Source organism: Diadema antillarum, unplaced genomic scaffold, assembly GCF_040938485.1.
Source record: "Diadema antillarum isolate AM-2024a unplaced genomic scaffold, OU_Dant_1.0 scf00000163, whole genome shotgun sequence".
Classification (NCBI taxonomy): domain Eukaryota; kingdom Metazoa; phylum Echinodermata; class Echinoidea; order Diadematoida; family Diadematidae; genus Diadema; species Diadema antillarum.
The window spans coordinates 381053-406585 of NW_027271052.1; the positions used below are offsets into that span (position 1 = coordinate 381053).

At 40.6% G+C, this 25533-nt stretch overlaps 1 protein-coding gene across 1 annotated transcript in view; it reads right to left on the bottom strand.

Annotated features, from left to right (window-relative positions):
* The window catches only part of LOC139722325 (kinesin-like protein KIF24), a 28695-nt gene extending 5488 nt beyond the window's left edge, over positions 1 to 23207 (bottom strand). Inside the window, exons 1-4 of the mRNA XM_071633635.1 lie at positions 22970 to 23207; positions 21408 to 22116; positions 19706 to 19803; positions 14767 to 14985 (exon numbers count right to left, since the gene is read on the bottom strand). Of these exons, the coding sequence (XP_071489736.1) occupies positions 14767 to 14985; positions 19706 to 19803; positions 21408 to 22116; positions 22970 to 23151 (1208 nt within the window). The 5' untranslated portion in view covers positions 23152 to 23207. The remainder of the gene's footprint in view (positions 1 to 14766; positions 14986 to 19705; positions 19804 to 21407; positions 22117 to 22969) is intronic.
* Between the last annotated feature and the right edge of the window lie 2326 nt (positions 23208 to 25533).

A 25533-nucleotide genomic window follows, 5' to 3' on the forward strand; every position in this document is an offset into this window, starting at 1 on the left:
TGCGCAAAGTGCCTCCCCTTTTTTTTTCATTTAATTTCTTTTGTGTTAACTGTTACGACCAAAATCACTCTGAGAATGATCGCACAAAAGAAACAATCAACTGATGTTCAGGCGATTTATTAACAGTGATATTGTGGGTACAGACTGGTAATCGGCGTCACATCAATACAACAATGATCAATAGAAACGGTTATAAATCGGTAGTGGAATCACTTACACGTATTAAATAATCCTTTGAAAGTGTCCAAATACGATGTTCGATGCACAGACGAATGATCCTTGACGCACTGATGAATGATTCCTCCGACGTAACTCCAGAGGCGCAGGTTACGATAGTCCACGGTTAGATCCGGGGTAAAATCCACGATATATGTCCATGGCGAAATGTGCAGAGTCCAAACGTTGTGACGACCACGTCCAGTTGATGCGTTGAATAATGATTCACTTAATAATGTTCAGCTAAGAATCGAGCCCATCACAGCTTTGCCGTAGCAACGTCCATTGACACAAACATGGTGTCTATCTCCAATGAGGGCACATTAATTCTCTGCAGGCAAAAATGTCTCCCAGGCCAAGTATCTCCACAAACATAACAGGTCAGCAGGTAACACAGGACTGACTATAACAAGTCGCTTCAGAGCCAGAAGTGACGTAACTCTCAGAGCAGAGGTGTTGGGTACTCTGCCTACTGCAGAATTTCTCTGGCTTATATACTATCCATTCACCCCCTTCTAGCACATTCTATAACTCTCTCCAACCTACTAGCCAGTCCAAGTTCCAGGAAACCTGGATGACTCACTGCCTAACTATGTACAAAACATCATTACCAAGAATAACTACCAATCACATTGGGCTACAGGGACAGTGCCTCACTCAGCCAAATATGTTAGCACTTCCCAGAACCTTCTGGAATGGGTGAAATCATTCTAAATTGAGTGAGCTATAATGTATTTCCTGTTACATGCATGTACTGTATAGCTACATTGTATAGCACCTAGAAAATTCTCCACTGATCTGGTCAGCCTGTATGTACTATATCTATACCACATAAAATGTTCTCCATTAATCTGGTCAACCTGTGTACATACACATTAAAACAGCCATGCATACAGTACATCATACATATGTACATAACTACTAGTGTGTACATTTGTGACACCATCCCCCATGGGAAAAAGAAAGCCTTGCCGTAGCAAGGGTTTCTTTTCCCTTCACAATTTCTCATTATTATTTACAATGAATGTGAGGTAAAATCCAAGTCAAGCAACAATAATCACATACTATCACATGCCTTTTGGATAGCTGTATTAATTCCATGTTCTCTTTTCATGGATACCATTTACAATGATATTGCTTGGATTCTCAGAGCTTATACAATCATATCAAACTGTTTTGCACACATTAATGAATATGCTAAACACATACACTGGAAATGATATGCGGTGAAAACTTTTCACCTTTGATACTCTCTTCATGTTACACTCTTGACAGAGCGTCTGCAATTACATTGTTTTTGCCTGCCACATGTTTGATTTTGAGTGCATATGGCTGCGTCATCATGCTCCATCTGAACAACCTGTTGTTTTTCATTTTGAACCGGTCTAAAAAGACCAAGGGGTTGTGGTCAGTATAGACCGTGATCTCCCCTTTGCTATTTGTCAAATACACTTCGTATTGCTGGAGGGCAAGGATGAGACTGAGAGCCTCCTTCTCAATTGTGGAGTACTTCTTCTGGTATGTGTTCAATTTTTTGGAGAAGTAGCTAACTGGTCGTTCAGTGCCTTCTTCATCTTCTTGGAGCAAAACCGCTCCCACTCCTACATCGCTAGCATCTATTGCCACCTTGAATGGCTTTGCGAAGTCAGGAGCTGCCAAAACAGGCTCATTAGCAAGGACTGCCTTTAGTTTCTCGAAGGCTCTTTGACACTCATCAGTCCAGGTGTACTTTGCCCTGCCCTTCAGCAGGTTTGTTAGGGGGGTGACTACAGTGCTGAAATTCGGTACAAATTTCCTGTAGAAACCAGCCATGCCCAGAAATCTGAGCAACTCCTTCTTGGATTGGGGGATGGGAAAGCCTAGTATAGCCTCTACCTTTGCTTCTCTTGGCAATACTTGTCCCTGACCGACTACATGCCCGAGATACACTACTTTGGCCTTTGCAAATTCACTCTTTGCCAGATTAATCACCAATCCGGCCTCCTTGAGTCGATCGAAAAGTTGCCGCAAGTGTGTAATGTGCTCCTCCCACGTGTCACTGTACACTAGGATGTCATCAATGTATACTACACAATTGTCAAGTCCAGCAATGATTTGGTTTGTCAGCCGTTGGAAGGTGGCCGGAGCATTTTTCATGCCGAATGGCATTACTTTGCATTGGAACAAGCCATCTGGTGTAGCAAAGGCGGAAATCTCTCTGGCTTTGTCGGTCAAGGGCACCTGCCAGTATCCCTTTAGAAGGTCTATTTTACTGACATATGCAGAATTTCCGACCCTGTCAATGCAGTCTTCTAGTCTGGGAATAGGGAAAGAGTCTGTTTTCGTCACGGCATTCACCTTTCTGTAATCTATACAGAATCTTTGAGACCCATCCGCTTTGGGCACCATGACGATTGGGGAGCTCCAACTGCTTTTACTAGGTTCTATTATGTCATTGTCTAGCATGTATTGAACCTCTTCCCTTACTTTTTGCAGTTTGCTTGGGTTTAGTCTGTAAGGGTTCTGCTTGATAGGGTCAGCATCTCCTACATCAACATCATGTACAGCCAGAGGGGTGCAGCCTGGTTTGTCTTTACACAGTTCTTTGTACTCATGTAATAGACTAGTCACATCTTTCCTCTGATTTTCAGGTAGGTAGTTCAGTGCCTCATCTACTTTCCCTAACATCTCTGAGTTAGACAACCTGGCACTAGAGGGCTCACTTCCATGCTCATCTTGAGCTTCCCCTTCTTCCTCTACTTCCTCTTCTACCACCTGAGCTACGCCTACCGGCTGACTAGCCTTTCTCTCATAGTACTCTTTCAGCATGTTTACATGACACACCCTCTGATCTTTTCGTCTGTCTGGCGTACTGATCACATAGTTCACATCATTAAGTTTCTTTTTGACACAGTACGGGCCACTGAACTTGGCTTTCAGTGGTTCACCTTGTATGGGCAGCAGTACAAGAACTTTGTCACCTGGGTTGAAAGTTCGGGCTTTGGCATTTTTGTCTGCCTTTCTCTTCATGGAGTCTTGTGACACTTTCAAGTGTTCCCTAGCTACCTCACAAGCCTTTGAAAGCCTTTCACGAAACTTTGACACATAGTCAAGTAGGTGGACCTCATCATCCTCAGTCATGAATTTCTCTTTGATGAGCTTCAGTGGGCCCCTGACTTCATGACCGTACACCAACTCAAATGGGCTGAAACCCGTCGACTCATTTGGGGAGTCTCTCGTTGCAAACAGCAGGAAAGGGATGCCCTTATCCCAATCCTCGGGATACTCCTCACAAAATGCCCTAATCATTGTCTTTAGGGTCTGGTGGTAGCGCTCCAACGCACCTTGGGACTGGGGATGATAAGCTGACGACTTCAGCTGCTTCACACCCAAACGATACATCACCTCTTGAAATATGCCTGACATGAAATTTGACCCTTGGTCAGACTGCACTTCCTTGGGCAACCCGTACCTAGTGAAAAACTGCACTAGAGCATCTACCACAGTCTTAGCAGTGATATTTCGCAATGGGATAGCCTCTGGAAACCGTGTAGACATATCCATGATTGTCAAGAGGTACTTGTGACCTGACCTAGTCCTAGGCAAAGGTCCAACACAGTCAACTAGAACCCGACTGAATGGTTCTTCAAACGCAGGTATCGGAATCAATGGCGCCGGCTTCACCGAATGCTGTGGTTTACCAGCCACCTGACATGTGTGACAAGTCTTGCAAAACTCAGCCACATCCACATTCAACCCCGGCCAATAGAAATGCCTCATGATCCGATCCTTTGTCTTTCTGACGCCTAAATGGCCGCCAACTGGTAACTCGTGAGCAATCCTCAAGATCTCACCGCGGTAACTAGGAGGGACAACAACTTGACGGACCACCGTCCAATCCTCATCAGCTGGCCTATGGGGAGGTCTCCACTTCCTCATCAAAATGCCATCTTTGACATAATAGCACTCAGGGACCTTTTCAGCCTCAGCCTCAGAACACGCCGTCTGAGACAAGCCTTTCAACTCATAGTCTGCCTGCTGTGCTTCAACCAAGGAAGACTTGCTAGACAGCCCATCGCTGTTAGCCTTGGAGCCTAATACAGCAACCCCATCATTCAAATCCTTGAAAAAGGTTTCTGCCAACCAAACACCGGAATTCTCCTCCACATCAACAGAATCCGCATCATCTTGAACAGCTCTACGAGCCTGAGACCTAGTCACAACACAATCTGGGAAAATCCCAGGAAACTCCTCCTGCAACTGCTCAGTTTCAGCAACCACCACTGGCTTATCCGAAACAACTGGAGACGCAACCACCCTGTCCCCAGCCAAGTCATTCCCCAACAGGAAATCAATGCCTGCCATAGGCAACTCAGGAACAACTCGAACAGTAACAGGACCAGAAACTAGGTCACACTTCAAATCCACTCTATACAGTGGCACTGACATATAACTGCCATCAACAGTCTGAATCAAGACTTTTGCATTCACTGCACTATCTGGTGGAAAAGTCATACCACCATCCACCATCAACGACTGAGAGGCCCCCGTATCCCTCAGGATAACCACTGGCTTACCTGCCTCACCAGAAGTACATGGGGTCACCTCACCATCAAACAAAAAGCTACGATAGCTCTCATCCACCTGCTTCAGCCTATCTTTGAATTTGGGAGATTGACTTTCAATGGCCTGTGTTTCACTGAACGGGACACTGTTTTCGGGTAGGACACTCTTTGACATGACAAATCCCAAGTCCTTCTTTGTTTTGTTTTGCAACTTCCAACACTGTGACTTTACATGCCCTGTCTTGTTACAGTGAAAACATTTGATGACATTTGCACTTGTACTGGACCCTTTGTCAGATTGAGGCTTTGGTGCCGATGAAGTTTCAGAACTCGTGCCTTTTTCAGGACCAGCATTCTTTGGATTGCTCGACTGATTTTTGTCTCTCTTGATTCCAGAGAAATTCCTGAAAGGTGGTCTGTTGTCATTTCTGTGGGTCAGCTCATACTCATCAGCCATCAAGGCTGCTTTATGCAAACTTGTCACTTTGTGATCATCCAAATGTGACCTCACACTGAAAGCAACACTCTTTTTGAATTCTTCCAAGAGAACAACCTCACGTAGGTTATCAAAGTCCTGATCCACTTTCAGGGATCTGTACCACCTATCAAACATCATTTCTTTTTCACGAGCAAACTCAACATGTGTCTGGCCTGGTTTGCGGTACGAATTTCTGAACTTGTGTCTGTACGCCTCTGGCACCAACTCATAAGCATTCAACACTGCTTTCTTGACTGTAGCATAGTCACGTGATTGCTCTTTTGAGAGAGATGAGTACACGTCGGCTGCTTTGCCGACAAACACACTTTGAAGAAGCATGGGCCAAAATTCCTGTGGCCAGTTCAAACTGTCAGCCACCTTCTCAAATGACACAAAGTATGCATCAACTCTGTTTTCTTCAAATTTTGGCACCAATCGAATGTTCTTGGCCAAATCAAATTCAAAGGGAGCCCTTTCATGAGTTCTTACAGTCTGTGCATGAGCCAATTCCATCTCACGCAATTTCAGTTGTTGCTCAAGTTTCTTCATTTCAATTTCTTTCTCCACTTCCCTTCGTTCTCTATCCCTCTCTCTTTCCATTTCTAATCTCATCTTTTCTTTCTCTAGTTCCAATCGAGCAAGCTCAAGCCGTGTCTGATCAGAAATTTGAGCTTGATCTGGAATGTCGATTTCTTCTTTGAGCTCCATGTGACCAGCTACTAAGTCAAGAATCTCTGCCTTTCTTGCACCTTGTGGAACATCAACATTCAAATGCTGTGCAATAACAGTCAAATCACATTTGCGTAACCTTTGCAAATCTTTGAGGGACAAATCTGTCCTCTGAACAAATGCCGGAACATCCATTGTACTGATTGACATTGTCACAATGTATTACACACAATATACAATTGAACAACCAACACAACTGGTATTATGTCTGTACCAATATTCTGGCTTCCGGAACATTCCAAATTCTAAGTTTTGGCTTAAAATTCACTTCCCGGACAAGCCCCCAATTTTGTTACGACCAAAATCACTCTGAGAATGATCGCACAAAAGAAACAATCAACTGATGTTCAGGCGATTTATTAACAGTGATATTGTGGGTACAGACTGGTAATCGGCGTCACATCAATACAACAATGATCAATAGAAACGGTTATAAATCGGTAGTGGAATCACTTACACGTATTAAATAATCCTTTGAAAGTGTCCAAATACGATGTTCGATGCACAGACGAATGATCCTTGACGCACTGATGAATGATTCCTCCGACGTAACTCCAGAGGCGCAGGTTACGATAGTCCACGGTATAGATCCGGGGTAAAATCCACGATATATGTCCATGGCGAAATGTGCAGAGTCCAAACGTTGTGACGACCACGTCCAGTTGATGCGTTGAATAATGATTCACTTAATAATGTTCAGCTAAGAATCGAGCCCATCACAGCTTTGCCGTAGCAATGTCCATTGACACAAACATGGTGTCTATCTCCAATGAGGGCACATTAATTCTCTGCAGGCAAAAATGTCTCCCAGGCCAAGTATCTCCACAAACATAACAGGTCAGCAGGTAACACAGGACTGACTATAACAAGTCGCTTCAGAGCCAGAAGTGACGTAACTCTCAGAGCAGAGGTGTTGGGTACTCTGCCTACTGCAGAATTTCTCTGGCTTATATACTATCCATTCACCCCCTTCTAGCACATTCTATAACTCTCTCCAACCTACTAGCCAGTCCAAGTTCCAGGAAACCTGGATGACTCACTGCCTAACTATGTACAAAAATCATTACCAAGAATAACTACCAATCACATTGGGCTACAGGGACAGTGCCTCACTCAGCCAAATATGTTAGCACTTCCCAGAACCTTCTGGAATGGGTGAAATCATTCTAAATTGAGTGAGCTATAATGTATTTCCTGTTACATGCATGTACTGTATAGCTACATTGTATAGCACCTAGAAAATTCTCCACTGATCTGGTCAGCCTGTATGTACTATATCTATACCACATAAAATGTTCTCCATTAATCTGGTCAACCTGTGTACATACACATTAAAACAGCCATACATACAGTACATCATACATGTGTACATAACTACTAGTGTGTACATTTGTGACATAACAAAAATATAGTCGGGGAGGGGGTACTGTGTCCCCCTATAAATCCGCGACTGCGTCAACCACAAGTTAATGGCAAAACCCATTGTTTGCATTAGAGGGGGCTGTACCGGGAATTCCGTAAAGTGGAGGCTCCTTTACAAAATTAAAGACTGCCGCTTTAACTGTCGTTTAAACAAAAGAAATAAATAGATATTAATAAGGGGGAGGGGGACTGCGCCAACCTTTCATTTTGAGAAGACGTCTCCCCTTTACGCTTTACGGAATTCCTGGACCCGCTCCTGTACAAGCAATGAGCAAGCATTTCTGTTGTTGTTAAAACAACAGAAATGAAAAATAGGGGGTGCGGTAGGTTTTAAATTTGTAAAGGCTCCTCCCCTTTACAGAATTCCTGGATCCGCCCCTCTAATGCAAGCAATGGGTTTGGTCATTTGCGGTCGACGCGATCATGGATCGAAAGGGGCGCATCCCCCATGGTGCCTCCTCTCTATTTTTTGTTAAAACAAGAGAAAATGAAAAGAAGAAAATGGGGCGGAGTCGCGCGAGCCTTTGATTTTGTAAAGGCGTCTCCCCTTCACGGAATTCCTGGATACGCCCCTGTAATGCAAGCAATGAGTTTTTCCATTTGTGGTTGACGCAACAATGGATTGAGAGGGGGCGCTTCCCCCTCTGGTGCACCCTCACTATATTAGGTTAAAACAAAAGAAACAAAATAAGAAAAGGGGGGTCTCGCCAGACTTTGATTGTGTAAACCCCCCCCCCTTTATGGAATTACTGGATCCGCCCCTGTGACGCATTATGACATTATTTTGTGTTCGAAATGTTATGAAATTTGTGGTTAATCCAATATTGACATTTGCGTTTGAAGCAATCGCGGATCTAGAGGAGGCGCACCCCTCCTTAGTGCTCCCTGTCTTTATTTTGTCAACACAACAGAAATAAAAAGAAGAAAAGTGGAGAGGGCCGCGCCAGCCTTTCATTTTGTAAAGGCGCCCCCCCCCCTCCTTTGTGGAATTCCTGGATCCGCCCCTGTAATGCAAGCAATGAGTTTGGTCATTTGTGGTTGACGCAATGATGGATCGAGAGGGCCGCATCCTCCTCTGGTGCACCCTCACTATAATTATTCGGTTAAAACAACATAAACAAAAATAAGGAATGGGGGGGGGGGGTGCAGAGTGTCGCGCCAGCCTTTGATTTTGTAAAGGCGCCCCCCCCCCTTTACGGAATTCCTGGATCCGCCCCTGTGACGCGATATGACATTTGTGGTCGACGTGTTATGACATTTGTGGTTTATGTCCGATTTTGACGTTTGGTTGACCCAATCGCGGATTATGAGGGGGCGCATCCCCCTTCAGTGCCCCTCTCTTTATTTTGTCAACACAACAGAAATAAAAAGAAGAAAATTTGGGAGGGTCGCGCCAGCCTTTCATTTTGTAAAGGCGCCCCTCCCCTTTACGGAATTCCTGGACCCGCCCCCATAATTTCAAGCAATGAGTTTTCCCATTTGTGGACGACGCAACAATGGATCGAGAGGGGGCGTTTCCCCCTCTGGTGCACCCTCACTATATTAGGTTAAACCAACAGAAAAAAAGATAAGAAAAGGGGGGTCGCGCCATCCTTTGATTTTGTAAAGGCCCCCCCCCCCCCTTTACGGAATTCCTGGATTCGTCCCTGTGACGCGTTATGACATTTTGTGGTCAAAGTGTTATGACATTAGTGGTTAATCCAATATTGACATTTGCGGTTGACGCAATCGCGGATTTAGAGGAGGCGCACCCCCCCCCCCCTCCTTAGTGCCCCCTTTTCTTTATTTCGTCAACACAACAGAAATAAAAAAGAAGGAAAGGGGGAGGGTCGCGCCAGCCTTTCATTTTGGAAAGGCACCCCTCCCCTATACAGAATTCCTGGATCCGCCCCTGTAATGCAAGCAATGAGTTTTGATATTTGTGGTTGACGCAATCATGGATGGAGAGGGGGCGCTTCCCCCTCTGGTTCCCCTCACTACAGTATGTTAAAACAACAGAAATAAAGATAAGAAAATGGGGGGGGGGGGTCACGCCAACCTTTGATTTTTTTTTTTTCAGCGCCCCTCCCCTTTACGGAATTCCTAGATCCGCCCCTGTAATGCAAGCAATGAGTTTGGTCATTTGTGCTTGACGCAATGATGGATCAAGAGGGGGCGCATCCCCTCTTTTGCCCCCTTTCTTTTCTTTTCTTTCTTTTTTTTTGGGTTAAAACAACATAAATTAATAAAAAAATATGGGGGTGCGGTAGCCTTTAATTTTGTAAAGCCGCCTCCCCTTTACGAAATTTCTGGATCCGCCCCCGTAATGCAAGCAATGAGTTTTGATATTTGTGGTTGACGCAATGATGGGTCGAGAGGGGGCGCATCCCCCTCTGGTGCACCCTCACTGTAATTATTAGGTTAAAACAACAGAAACAAAAATAAGAAATGGGGAGGGGGGAGTGTCGCGCTAGCCTTTGATTTTGTAAAGGCGCCCCCCCCCCCTTTACGGAATTCCTGGATCCCCCCCCCCCCCCTGTGAAGCGTTATGTCACACGTCGACCGACGTGTTATTGCATTTGTGATTAATCCCCGATTTTGACTTGTGGTTGACGCAATTGTTGATTGAGAGGGGCCGCATCCCCCTTTAGTGCCCCTCTCTTTATTTCGTCAACACAAGAAAATGGGGAGGGGGGAAGGTCGCGCCAGTCTTTGACTTTGTAAAGCCGCCTCCCCTTTACGGAATTCCTGGATCCGCCCCTGTAATGCAAGCAGTGAGTTTTTCCATATGTGGTTGACGCAATGATGGATCGAGAGGGGGTGCTTCCCTCTCTCGTGCACCCTCACTAACAGAAACAAAAATAAGAAAATGGGGTCGCGCCAGCCTTTGAATTTGTAAAGCCGCCCCTGTGTCGCGTTATGACATTTGTGCTCGACGTGTTATGACATTTGTGGTTAATCCAATATTGATATTTGTGGTTGACGCAATCGCGGATTTAGAGGGGGCACATTCTCCTTTAGTGCCCCCTTCTCTTTATTTTGTAAACACAGCAGAAATGAAAATAAGAAAATGGGGGGGGGGGGGGCGAGGGTCGCGCCAGCCTTTGATTTTGTAAAGGCGCCTCCACTTTATGGAATTCCTCGATCCGCCCTTGTGACGCGTCATTACATTTTTACAGAAAATTGGGAAATTTTGACATTTTGTCGTCGACGTGTTATGTCATTAGTGGTTAATTCGATTTTGACATTTGTCGTCGACGTGTTTTGACATTTGCAGTAAAAATGGAAATTTTGACATTTGTCGTCGACGTGTAATGACATTAGTGGTTGATCCGATTTTGACATTTGTCGTCGACGTGTTATGACATTAGTGGTTGTTTTGACATTAGTGGGCGATTTTGACATTAGTGGGCTCTACAGGGGTGCTACCTACACAACTACGAACACTTCGCCTGAAGCCTCCCCCCCCCCACCCCCCAGTCAAACACAGACGTGCGCACACACATCAGTTTAGAAAAATAGTTTATGAATGATACATGACAATACTGTGATAAACAAGTGAGACAATGGGCGATTTCAAGTCAGTCACTACTACTAGAAGGGGCTGTGTTATCTTTCTCACAACAGCACACACAAATGTACCTGCGTGAGCAACTACATTCGATATAGGTTAACGAATACTTGATAGCAGATCAGAAATTATTATTGCATTATTCAGCTGTATCTTGATCTATGCAAAGACAAGGCAAACTTCACTACAGACTGGGAGTAGGGGAGGCCCGGTCTAGTTGTTACAAGGGTGAGATGTTACATGATCATTTTCTCAAATTCTAAACAAGAGTCGGCGTTTAAAGCAATTAGATATATAAGCCTACAATGAACCGATCTCTGTTTGCAAATTTTAATCATACCTGCTGCCCGGCCCGGGGGGGGGGGGGGGGGGGGGCGGCGGTTACCATGCGAGGGAGCGAAGCGACCGAGCCCGAGCGGAGGGAGTGAGAGGGGGAGGGTGTGGGAGGGGGTGTCCCCCTCCCACGATGAGAACTTTTTGCATTTTGATGTTGTTTTTTTGATGTTGTAAATGGTGCAATTTGATACATGTTTTTGCTTGAAACGGCCCCACTTGTTTAAAGGGTGTGTACAGTTCTGGTTGAGGTGAGGATTTAGCTTTTAAAGTTTTGTGAGATGTTCAGAAACCACTCTATGAGATGTCAAAGAGCATGCAATTCTAAGGGGTATCAAAAGTTTACTTCATGAAAATCGGTTTTGAAATGGCTGAGATATCCAAAAACAAGGTGAAACAAAGACTTTGAGTGAGTTTTACAGGCCTTTTCGACAATCTTTTCAAAAAATAAAATTAAAGGTATTGTTTACGATTGCAAGTATAGTGACTTAAAAATGATCGAGTTATCACATTTGACGTATATGTGTATATAGGTCAATATTGTATCACAAAACTTCTCACCATATAACAATTTGACAATAAACCTATAATATAAGGGGATATCACTATTTTTCTAACTTAGCCATAACTGTAGACGGTTAAGTCTAGAAATAATTTTATTATAACTATTGTTTACATTTTGTATAGTTAACAATACTCAACATTGACTATCATGATTAAATTTGTTACATTGGTAGTTTCTATTCCTAACTCACATTTTAGAACTATTTTGAAGCACTAAAGCTGGGTTTTTGTTTGATCTGCAAATGGTAAATAATGCCTTTAACATTCATTTCTTTTTTTTCACTTTCATATGACATACTATGAGTGAAAAAAAAATGATCTATTCGATAAAACTTAATTTGAAAATATGCTTAATTTTTTTTTTGCAGATAGATGGAAAGTAAAGGAAGAGCCATGTAGCTCTCCCGACGCCTGCCCGACTTGGGAGATAACAACGGGATGCATGCTTCAATCAATTCACAAAAACATATGGGAAGGGGGGGGGGGGGATTAGTGGGAATATTACAGACGGTTCGGTTTGAATAGGGTTGTTAATTAGCACATGGTCATGAGCTCGCCTGACCGTGCAGCTAACCACAAAGCAAAGGGTGTTTTTTTTTTTTTTTTTAAAGGGGGGGGGGGGGGGGTAACCAACCGAAAAAGCCTTCCGAGTCCCTCCAAAAAGACGATTTTCTGCCCAGTGCTTGTACTTTTAGAATGTTAGAAGTGCAAGTTCAGTGATAAAAAAAAGGTGATATCCCCTCTCTTTCTGCTTCGCCTCCACTTTCAAAAACTTCAAAACTCTGTAAGTGATGAAGGATGAACCACGCTTGAGAAAAAAAATAGTGAGGAATTAAACCAGTGAGATAAGTTTGATGTACAAAATCATCAAATGTGTACCGTACCATTGTTGATTTCCCATAGAAATCGGACTCCATGCAGCCTGAGAATATTCACGACATTAGTCTTCAGTTATTGGATTTAAGTCTCATAGCTTATTCTGAATATTTTTAACAACAAGGAGTTTTCCGTTCCATGCATCATTCTCTGTAAATACCTCTCAACATTATTCACTTGTTGTTTTGTGTAAATTACTCTTTCATTGCGCAGATGACCCATTGTCTAGTGCTAAATCCGGAGAGCCGAATGATTGCTTTTTGTATTTTCCGTAGAATCGGTAGGAATGAAGCATGTTTTCATGAAACTTTTTTTTGAGCTTGCGATATTCATATTTGACGCATGAGGTCTCACATGAAAGGAAAAATAAGGATGTTTGGGTTATGAACTTTGTTTTTCGAAACCAGAGCGACAAAAGTCTAAAGAATTCACTCTCAACAACTTAATTCACCATTTGCGCGTAAAACTGAAAATTTGGTAGCACCACTGTCCATTGTTCTAATTCTGTCTTGTGTGAAATGTAGTCAGGTCGCTTTAACGTCAAATTTTGATATTAACGTTACACGGCAGATAAAAGCACCACATTTGAAGAGATGTCCCCTCAGGATCTACTCATTGATATTTGTGTAGGAGCCCCCTGTATTTTTTTCATGGTTTGAATGCTGAATTTCATTTTGCAGAAAATTTCGCGGACATGAAACTTCGCAAATTCGCGAGGAGCTAATATTCGCGAAAGCAAAATGCGCGCGATTCTAAACAATGCATTTGATGCCAGTGGCAATTCGCGGACTTATTTTCATGCCTGCGAAAAAGACCGTCGGCTGTAAGTCACGAAAGTTTAATGTCGCGAAAATAACACCGTATTTATGTATCCGGGGGAGTAAAGTAACAAAAAAGAGGTTCACATCAATGTTGTACTTTTTTTTTCATTTTTCATGGAACTGAAAAACATGAACCCAATCTTCAAACATGGAGGTGCCATGGTTTCGATTGAATGATTTCTTTATTCGAGAAAATGCTTATACATAACAAGGTCAATTATCCCTTTAGATAATTGCAGGTATACATTGAAAGTTACAAATCACAATTTTATACCTCGTTTCTGATTGGTCAGTGAGGGTCGGACTTCGTCTCCGTCGCTTAGCCCAGGATTATTTTTTCGTTCTGTTTACACTCACTTGCTTGGCACCGCAATTGCGGTGCTAACCCCTGCTATTTTGCAGGGCCAGATAGTACCGTACTATCGGTGGGGCTAGCCCACTTTGGCAAAAACGAGTGTAAACAGAAAGTGGGCTAAGGATAGTCCCGTACCAACGGTGGGGCTAAGGCCCCCCCTTAGCCCCACCGTTGGTCCGGGGCTAAGCAAAATTTTACAAGTGTAAAAAGCCCTTTACATTGCATGAATTAACCGGCATCAACAGAGAATGTCATAGGATCAATGTTTGCAATCAAACGAGTGTGGCTTGATGCATGCTTTGCGTAGTGGGAGGAGCTCCATTATGCTATTGACATATTAAAATTACAGGACATACCTGTATCAATGACTGTGGTCCATTGACTCTGACTTCATTCAGACCCGTGATACAGACTTTATGATGAGCATTTTCTCTGGCATGTAACCTGCATGGCAAAGTGAAATTCTTGGTAATCTGACAAATTTTAAAAACAAACACAATGTTAATCTTTGAAAAAAAGAACAAAAAATTTCCACTGAATTACATTTCACAATGGCAAGCTATACTAGTATAAGACTCTTAGCTTCACTAAGTATATGAAGTACATGTGATATATAATGAACCTTCACACAGCTTGGATAACAATCTGCTCATTCTAAAGTTTGTGACAAGTGTCAAACAGTCATGAAACGTATGCAACCACAATATATTTCAATTGATGTAATGGAGTCTCTGCTTTACAGAAGAAAAGGCCATCCGTCTAGTCTACAGTTTACATTTCATTTCAGTATTTTTCACGAACCCTATCTTTGTAGGTTTTAGTCAGAGAAGGAGCAGAAAAACACAATCATCATTTTTTTTTTTTTTTCACTGGCTCACCTCTCCCTGTTATTGAGCAGATCAAAGAGCTGTCCACAGTAAATCTCAAAGTAGCTAATGTAGACGACCAAGACAGCGCCCTCTAGTGATGACCTGATGGCTCGGAAGATATCTTCCGCTGCCAGGAGGTAGAGGCCCTTGACCTTGCCGTGACCTCCGAGGAGAGTGTGCGTCTTCCCGGCGCCGGTCTGACCGTAGGCGAAACACGTTGCATTGCACCTATAGGGAGAGCATTCACCAACACCAGATTTTGTCAACATCTGAATGCACATTCTACACAGTATGCCACGGATATATCTACTGAATAAGGACTTGTAGGACAATTTCATGAGTTGTTGAATTGTGATAAGAACCACAGTAAAAGAATGCAAAACAAAGTATTTCCCCTATTTAGAAGAAAAGCTAGTGATTTTTAACCTTGGAAGAAGATGTAGAACTCATTTGTGTTGCTATTACAAAAGGCAATATTTTCTTGGGTTTTTATTGTGCTAATATAAGTTGTCTTGTGAAAATACCTAATGATAAAAAACACTACAAAATATACACCAGGGGGGCATTTCATGAAGCATTTTGTCCGACAAGTTGTCGGACAAAATGGGCTCTCAGCCAATCAGATGCAAGGATTTTGATAGCTTGTAACAGTTTGTCAGAAAAATATCCGACCAAAATGCTTCATGAAATGCCCCCCAGGTGTATATAACAATTATACAATTTCAACAATCATCTTTAATGCTTTGAATAAAGAAGCATGTTGTGAGGGATAGGATACAGACGTATGAAAAAGTGGCAAATACTGTTCAATGACCAAATTACAGCTACATGGGTTATAAAGTTGGTAACTCTTTGTGGTTGCCATATTATTTTAGAAGTATGCACTGTACGATGTAGCTTCTGCATATATAATGGTGTAGATTTGTGACTGTTTCCGAATGCATTCAGGTGGCAGCCCCAGCATTAAAAAAAAAGGGAATAGAAGCATGTACATAGAACACATGCATACTGTAAGTAGGGCTTGTATGGTACACGCCATAGCTACTCTTTCTATGTGACCTAATAATCATTTAGAACAAAATCATAGTGAAACTACCCTCCCTAGACTAATTTAAAATACCTCAATAAGATTTGTGGGGCCATTTCACTTCTACCCATGTGTCCTTATGGTGCTTTAAATTGCAGCATGCATGCATTATGCAATGTTACAAATAGATGTTGAAGGATATTAAATATTCAAAAATTGAGGTGCCACAACTACAACAATCCTGCTTATACACAGGAAAAAAAAGAAGAGGTGATGGTAAGCAGGTTTTTATGGGAGAACATGATGAACAGATGGAAGGATGATATATCTCATGTCAACTCTAAAAAAATTACATCAATAAAAAATCAAGCGACAGACAGAGAAAAAAAAATGAAGATAGAGAAATAGAAACAGAGAGGGGGATAGACAGATTAAAAAAACAAACAAACAAAAAAAACACACACACACATATGCACACACACAAAAAACAAAACAAAACAAAAACAAAACAAAAACAAAAAAACCAATATGAGGAAAGACTGCCCTCTAGGGGTTTGAGAATGTGACACTGTAGAGACAGCCAGACAGGGAAGAGGATGCCAGCAGAATGCGTGATGAACTGCCTATTAAAGTCGGAACACATCACAATGACTCACTTGCCAGACACAGCTACGTACAGAGCCACAAATTCACTACTCACTATTCCTTAATTAGCGCAGCTGAAATCATGCATAGCCAATCTAAGTGGTCCTTCGCAAGCAACTATGTGTACTACATACTGGGCATCAGCACAATACGCTCTAATGAATAACCGAGTGTACAACAAATGGGACTTTATTGCTTGTGCTCAGTCTACATTGTATATCAAATCTATATCTAGCCCTGCATTTTAACGAAGGAGGTACTCTACAGGGTTCCACGCAGCAGTTGCAGCATGTGTATCGTCATACACATGCAATGGAATTGCACAGTATTATATTTACAGTTTATAACTCCTGAAGGAAGAACAATGTAAAAAGCAACAGGCCAAATTGGGCTCAAATATAAAATCAAATAGCAAAATTAATGGAAATGACTTTAGCTAAATAGGAAGTACATGTATGATGTACCATAGGTATCAAAGAACAAGATGATGCAACTGTTATAATAATTTTAAAAATCTTCTTTTTTTTAAAAAGCTGTAAGTCGATGAATTTGTATCAAGACAATTTTAGCTAATATGATTACGGGTATCCAATAAGATGTGCTTGGATGGGAAAAGCACAAAATACTAAATGGTTTTACCATATCAAAAACCATATACATTTCTAGTATGTCTCAAAGCCAAAGCCAAAGCCACACATACAAACACACACACACGCAAACAAACAAAAACATTGAACAAAACAAACAAAAATCGAAGACTATTTGCAATTTTCATCGATAAAAAGGTTCTTTTATCTAGTGTATCTGTAAATACTGACTCATCAACCTCTAAGACCAATTATGTAAATATCCCCCTGTCTGAATTCAAGGATTTAAAATCACACATGTATCTATCAAAACTTGACAGACTTGGAATGGCTTCAAAAGAGAGAGTGTGCGTTAATGTAGCAACAAGGCATGACAGTCTCATCCATCAATGCTCCTTTCAATGAGGCATGGCCAGATTACTGGTGCCTTCCATGGTGACATTAGCATCAAATAGTCTACAAGCAGGCAGCACAAAGGGATTTGTGGGGATTTACAGAAAGTGTCCATCAGCAAGCATGATGCAGCCACTGTCTTGGCTTATTCAATGCTTTCACTCTTGTGTGAAGAGATAATCTCACGGGAAGGTACTTTAAACATCAAGGACTCTTTAAGCTTTGAAGCTAAAGCCGGATTAGGAGTAAGACTTTACAAAGAGACACATTTGGGTGCACGAGAGATCATCAAGTAATGTCAGCTTTCAGAGTGTTCATATTTTTGCTTCCTTTCTTTGCATTTCTTCTTCTTCTTCTTCCTCTTCTTCTTCTTTAATCTTCAAAGGGCTATATAGTGCAGCCTATCACGAAGATGAATATGACTTGTGTGCACGATAAGAGGAGGGGTGTGGGCTTGATCACAAGGTGTGATTTTAAGGTGGGTCATTAAGAGTTCCTTGAACTGTTCAGGTGAGACTGCACAAACTACAGAGCTTGGAAGTTTGTTCCACTCAGGTATGGATCTCTGGGCAAATGCAAATTTGTCGATGTTGCCCCTAGGGCGGTATGTTTGCAAGCACATGCCATGATTTTTCCTGGTTTTAGATGAGTTAATTGTAAAGAATGTATCTGGATGGATTGCAGAGAATAAATGCATTATAAGCATTCTCCTCTGTGGCACAAGATGTATAATCATGAGGGGTGTCAGAGAGACATACTGCGTCATCTACTCTGCCAGTGTGTTGCACATTTTTAGAGTGTCCACACACAGAAATTTTACAATTTTACCTACATTTTAGACTTGTTGAAAACTTGCAGGTCACAGACTTCAGTTTTGATGAAAAGTAACAATCTTGATCTACATACGTAATAACCTCTCTAGTGGATTATAAGTATAGTTTGAAGTCAAGGATTTTAGAATAGAATTTCAAAATTAGACACTGTAGTCATATTCAAACTACATTATCAAAAACTACATGATCCCAATTAAGAAAATATCTTTCCACCAAAGAATATGGTAGCAAAAAAAGGTGCTGAAAACTGCTTATCCAATAAAGGCGAGCCAATGGAGTAAAATTGCCTCTGACGAAGATTCTGCTAGGATCGAAAGCTCAGGCCCCTCTTGACTCCGAAGAATATGGTAATTGATGTAACTACCATATAACTGACAAAGCCACTAAAGACAAACATAACTTGGGGATTTTTTTTTTTAATCTATTGATGTGTTTTTTTTAAAGGGAGTGTTCATTACTTATCCCCCCCCCCCACAACAAAACAATTATTCAGACTGTTCCTTCTGTTACGGCGTAACTTTAATATGACATATAATGTTGACTGTTATAGTGTGCCTTCAATACAATCACAGTTTGTGTAGTGATGCACAAAAATAATTCATACAGCAAGTAGTTTTTAAATTCAGTTTTGAATCGAATATCATGGAATGCAGAAATAAAACTAAAATGAACTTCACAAGACAAGCAATAGATTAGCTAAATATGTACAAATGCCTTTAGAGTAGTACTTGGTAGAATTTGTGGAAGCAGAAGTAATTGCACATCGATTGTACATTTCAATAGATAGCCTACATAGAGTGTAATATTCAAAATGTGATCAGCCTTCTGAGAAAATGTCAAAATGCAGCTCCTAGGAATAAACACATTTTAAACATCTACAAACAAGCTCTACAGTAAAATAATGTTAGTGTAAGAGTGCATCACTAATGTGGATAAATGCAAAAAGGTCTTTAGTCCAGTCCTAGGCATTCTGCTGAATTTCATTATTTCTTCAATTACCATCTTGTCAGCGCAACTGCTGAAGGATGACTGCAATTAGAGAACACTACGTGGCCTCACACACACTTGTGACACTTGGGCTGCCTAATTTTGGGCTCTTTGTGGCTTGGCATGTAGAATTAAAGGGATACAAACGAACAAGGCATTCCTACATTGCATGCAAGACATATACATTCAACATGACAAAGACTACATCAATATGCACAAAAAATCTCACACAGAATGGTATGATGCAGATAAATTAGAAATGCATTAGATGTGCCACTTAGTAGTGACTGACATTTGGCAGTGTATGAATGATAGTGTTACAACATAAATAATGGACACACTTGTGGACTTTTCATTGTTATGCAATAACACTGAATCACCTGATCAAATTACAAGAGGCACTAAAATTATCTATTTATTTATTAATTTATTTCATAAATGTCTGTTCAATGCAAACTATCCAACTTTGTACTTACTTGTTGAAGATGGCACTGACTAGTGGTTTGGCTGTTCTTTCATACACCTCTTCATTGCTGCAGGCCTCATGAAAGACCTCATCAAAATGGTACTTGTGCTGCAAAGAAACATATAAATTATCACATTATTTATATTACCAGCATTTTTTTTTCCGGGGGGGGGGGGGGGGGGGGGGGGGGAGGGGTGGGGGTTGGACATGTAGAATAGTAAGTTCTTAAATAATACTCTTCTGCTCATTCACCCATGCTTTGTGTCAATGTTGAGATTCTAAAGCCTGTCAAATATTTGAAAATGTGGCATAAGATTTTCCTGTGTCCCTCATTTATCATTACCTTCTGTGTTTCTACCAATAGCCCCTTATAATTCAACTAATACTGAGATAAAAAGAAACAATACTGGACAGTACTGAACGTTCCAATATATTGTGCAGTAGACCTGTATTTTCTACAAAGAGCCTGGCTCACCTAAATCATGAGTATTTTTGTAACTACCAGTCTTTCGGCTTACTAATGACCCTGTAAATATATCCTAAAATTTTATGTTTGCACTTGATATACTTTGTGCAATTCATCATTATGACATATCCCGTTCCAGCTATGAACCTGCAAATGAATCATTTATTAGCAATACACAAACTGAATAAATAGCACTGGGTGGAACCAGCATATAATGAGATCACAAATATCCCTGAAGCTACAAGCGATGAATTTGAATATATTCACTTACACTAAAACATAATAACATGTCATGATATTGGGAAAATATGTAACATATAGTGACCAAAAGTAAATAACACAACACTAGTGTGTACAAAGAATAAGAATTACAATTCTTTTGAATATGAACATTACGTGTACCATAAAGAGTAAACACACTGCTGTGTACATTACATTCAAAGGATAGATTTGCAAAAAAGTCAGGTTTATGCATCTATCATGAATTGCTGAAATATAACTCACATTTACGAGCACTGCATTTCTTGTGTCCCATCATTTTTCTTGTCTTTTTTTTTTCTGCTAGATAACATGATTACCTTCAATATTTTCATAGACTGCCATAAAAAAGTGTCAGAAATTTAATTTTCATTTTCTTGCATTGTGTATTTCCAAATTTGGTATTCTCTGGACAAAAAAAAAACAACCCTGAGCAAGCATAAATGAAAAAAAATTGTACCTATTTTGTACCTATTTCCATAAATGTTCAAAATCTTTCTACGAGTATTGAAGGCAATTCTAGAAGTATTGAAGGCAACAGCCTGCTCATATTTGTCTGCTGACAATGATGACATCTTGTAAAATGATATGCGTCACATTCACTTGACTTCAGAACTTTTTCTGGTATAATGACATTCTGCGTCTTACTCAAACCACAAATGCACTGAAATGTGATTTGCAGTTTATTACATTTTTCATTACAAGGTACAATATTTTCTTTAAAATCCTTCGGGTATCTTTCACATGCCTCAAGACAAACCTTTCTAACACATACCCTACGCTTTCATTAGCATGTTTGTCCAACACCAAGACAGTGCATGTGCATATTGTCATTGCAATTCATTTTGTATTTCCCTTTTTGAATATATATTTTATGAAAGTGTCATATGATAGGACATGAAAGGAAATTTATAAAATGAATCTAAAAAAAGATCTTCTTTATGTGGTAAGTACTGCCTTACATCTGCAAATTGAACTGTATACTCACCACTTGGATCACTTTTGTGAGATCGACTGCCAGCTTCCGCTCCTTTACCAACACGGTCGTCTGTCCCTCTGTTGTGACTGCCTCTCCCTCCCCGCCCTTCCACTCCTTACGGCTCATGGGTCTCTTGCGCACGCACACCCGGATCCTCTCTTCAAATCCGGTCCCTCCTGCGCGCGAGGCATTGCTCGGCGTGGATTTCGCGGCCGATTTCAGTCTGCTCTGTGTTGCAGGTGATGCGGAGGGAACCCCGTAGTTGTACCCAGTCCTCTCGTGCTCGACAATGTGTACTTCAGCATCAGCATCATCACCACGGTTAGCATCATCACCGTGGTTACCACCATCACCCTCATCCTGGTTGTAGACATTAACTTCAACATCTGACTGCTCACTCTTTTCTTTATCGGAGTCATCATCCATGTCAAACGTTCTATTCAGGACACTGTTTCTTGGGGTGTCCTTTAACATCCTGGGATGTTCCCTCTTTTCTTCACCCCTCTCTGATGGAGAATTGACCACAGGAAGATTTCTGGATGATTGGAAAGCTTTATTGTGGTGATTTTTCACTGCCTTTTTGTTCTCCAGGTGACTGATGTCCCCCTGTGAGCTATCTGGCACCTCACAGTTTTCCACGTCATCAAGTCGAGGCGTGTTGTCGCTTTTCATGTCTGACAGTTTGTTGAGGTCAAGATTGCGTAGTGTATGTATCAATCTGCACAAAGGAAGACAGATGCAATTGCTTAAAGGTTCTTCACGTTGTCAAAGAACAGTCAAAATGACTACCCAAACATATTTCTTTTAAAAAAAAAAGAAATTTAAAACTAAAAAATCTTCAAAACTTGACTAGGAGCAACCATGTGATAATGCAATATTTATATGACACTTGAAAATATACATCTTGGCTCCATTTCTCTTTAATTCCAGCAAATCCTGGTCAATTTCTTTCTAATCAACACATTCCCAGTGCACTTTGAAGGACAGAGATTAACCATTTCACCACAAAAATTGTAAAAAAAAATTACCACATGTGCTGTAGGTATTGTTTAACAATAGAGCATCTAAAACTAAATCAAGCTCTCTTTTACACTGTTTCAAGATCCCACTATTGGTTATTCTTTGCCCCATACCCTTGCAAGGCCTAGATTTTCCTTCAAGCTGCATGTTATGAAGAACCTACACCATGTGTGGTCCTTCAGTCATATGCAGCATGGTTTATACAGTTTGTATTACAAATGAAAACAGTTCAATTTGAGACAACAGAAACAAAGATTTAAATACAAAAATAGGAAAAAAATAGAAATTACATGTATGTATGTATTATCATCATCATTATTATTATTATTATTATTATTATCATCATTATTATTATTATTGTTATTATCATTATTATTATTATTATTATTATCATCATTATTATTATTGTTATTGTTATTATCATTATCATTATTATTATTATTATTATTATTATTATTATTATTATTATTATTATTATTATTATTATCATCACTAATATTATTATTATTACAATCAGTGAACTGGTGTATCTAAGTGGCTCTGGAACTCACCGAAAGAGCTGCTTCTTATCCTCTGCGGGAGTCACTCCATAGCTGGTGTATTCCTGCATGGAGATGCTAGCCAGAGCCTCCAGGTCCCGCACTCCCCTAGCCTGGAAGGAGGCCGAGTACTGGCCCAGCTGAGCCTCCGCTAGACACAGATCCAACAAGGATCCTCCGCCAGCCATGGCCATTCACAGCGAACTAGTCCATCTCCACGGTGCTGCTGTAGATCACAACATGCTGACTATGTAAATCTATTGCAAGGGGAGGGAGAGAAAAAAAAATCCCACACATTAACTTTTGTACCTGATTTCCCTGATAGGTCCATTTTCAGTAATGCTGCTGCACAACCCTTACACTGTATACATTCTGAGAAGATAATGAAGAAGTACTTGTGCAGTTAACAGCACTGGCAAATTGGTTACAGGTATGTTTTTATCTGTATGCTCTCTACAAACCAATGTGACACAATGCAAACTTAGAAATTAATGAGTGGGACTACATCTGACAAAGCATTTCTTTGACAATCATGTTCATGTACTGTATGTTGTAAAAACATTTATGACTAGGTGAACTTAAATCCATAAACACAACATGCACAAAATCTAAAGCAATCTCCCTCGCGGTATAACCCAGCATAAAGTTAACCCGTTGAAAACGGGCTGATTTTGCTATGTACAACACACATTTCCCACAGACCCCTGCCTGAGTATACTCAGGACTCTTCCTCAACGGGTCAATGCACTCATACTACATGCCGGAGCTGTTGAGCCAAATATCATGGTATGCATTATTCAAAGGTATTATTTCAATCATAAATCACATTCAATGTGTGCATACTATTGAATAATACATATTACCGTACATTGATGCTCTACCATTCGGTTGCCTAAGATAGATTTAACTATTATTCCTATTATCAATTTATTCATTTGTTTTCTTTATATCATCCTGCAGGGTTGGACCTATTCAGTTGTACAAAACTGCTTTCCAGAGGCACCCTGCAGTTTTACATGGATTCATACATCATGAAAATGTGTGGAACATACAGCTGTACTGTACATGAATCACACAAATCAGCTTAAAAAATATATGAAATTGAATAAAACAACAAAGATGTACACTGTATCATGAGAATACACAATCACAATATCAATATGATCACTGAAGTGGGAAGAAACCAAGATATCTGCATACACTCAACATGGGCAAAAGACAAAAAAAAACCCCCAAAAAACAAGAATTGAAAAAGAAGCCTAGAAACCCATCTACACACAATGATAATGCACACAGACATGCACATTTCCTTCTGCTCCAATTCAAATGAAAATGTAATGGCTGGATAGCCTGACAACAATAGTGTATACTGTGCGATCAGACATGTGAATGCTTGCAACATTCAAATGTGTCTGTATCTATTTATCTGATAAAGCTCAGAATGTTGGTGATATAAAACACTTTCAGTTCATGACATCAATGTTGCATAATTTCTTCTTGCTGTGCACTACCAATTCTAGAATGCTGGTACTACAGGCATCAATGCGAGAGTACTAGTACATTCATGTACATTTTGAGGCAGTTGAATTAAAACTAGTTTATGAAATGGCAACCAAATTCTTGACACACTGCTTTGTGATCCACAGAAAAAGTTGCAATGCCTCTGCAATGTCTACAGATCAAATTTGTAATCATGCAGTCACAGTTGCCTGCTTCTTTGGTTTTTGTTTTTGTTTTGTTTTGTTCTGTTTTTCTGCTTGTGACAAAACACAGCTTTTTGAACCTTTATTCTAGAAAGTCTGTGATCATTTTACATTGATACCAAAATTCATGGCAAAATGATGCATTATTGCGAACTAGTTTGCTTAAGAAAATATTGCACTCAGTGACCACAAACTGAGAGTAATTTCCTGTGGTGCTGCAGACACTTGACAATTACAATGTACATGTATATTGTTAAGTTCTCTGACCATCGCATATAAACTGTTTGATAGAGTAAAACTCCACAGGTAAAGGATGTCATTTTAAAAGTCACGTTATGGGCAATGCAAGTAGGTTCGAAGGGAACAATACAAATCCACAGTGACCTTCAAAACCGGAAAGAGTTCTTTCAGTTCAAGCTCTAAATGCTTTCCCTGACCTAAAGTCACAAGTTTGTTGACTGTGGACATAAAAAAAGGGCCCAAACTATTCATCATGAAAATAGGATGTCCTACGTAAACATTATATAAATCGTATGTTTATGTAATGACTCATCCACGAAACTTTACCAATAGTCACAAATTAGGGGCCACTGACCAGTAGCATTTTAGTAATCACAAGCAAACTGCTCACATCTAGCAACTTTCTCTCAAATAACATGTGACCTTTCTTAGCCAAATAATTCAATTAGGTGACATTTTCATGCAGGCTGCTTTGATATTAAAGTCATTGCGAGGTGGTTCTACTTTGAAATCTTCTCTACATGCAGACAAATGAATAAGAACAATCAGCTATTTAATAGCAAAAGTACATGTTGCATGTAATTATGAAGTGACATTTTGCATGCACTAATTTTGAAAAGTCATCCACTTTGA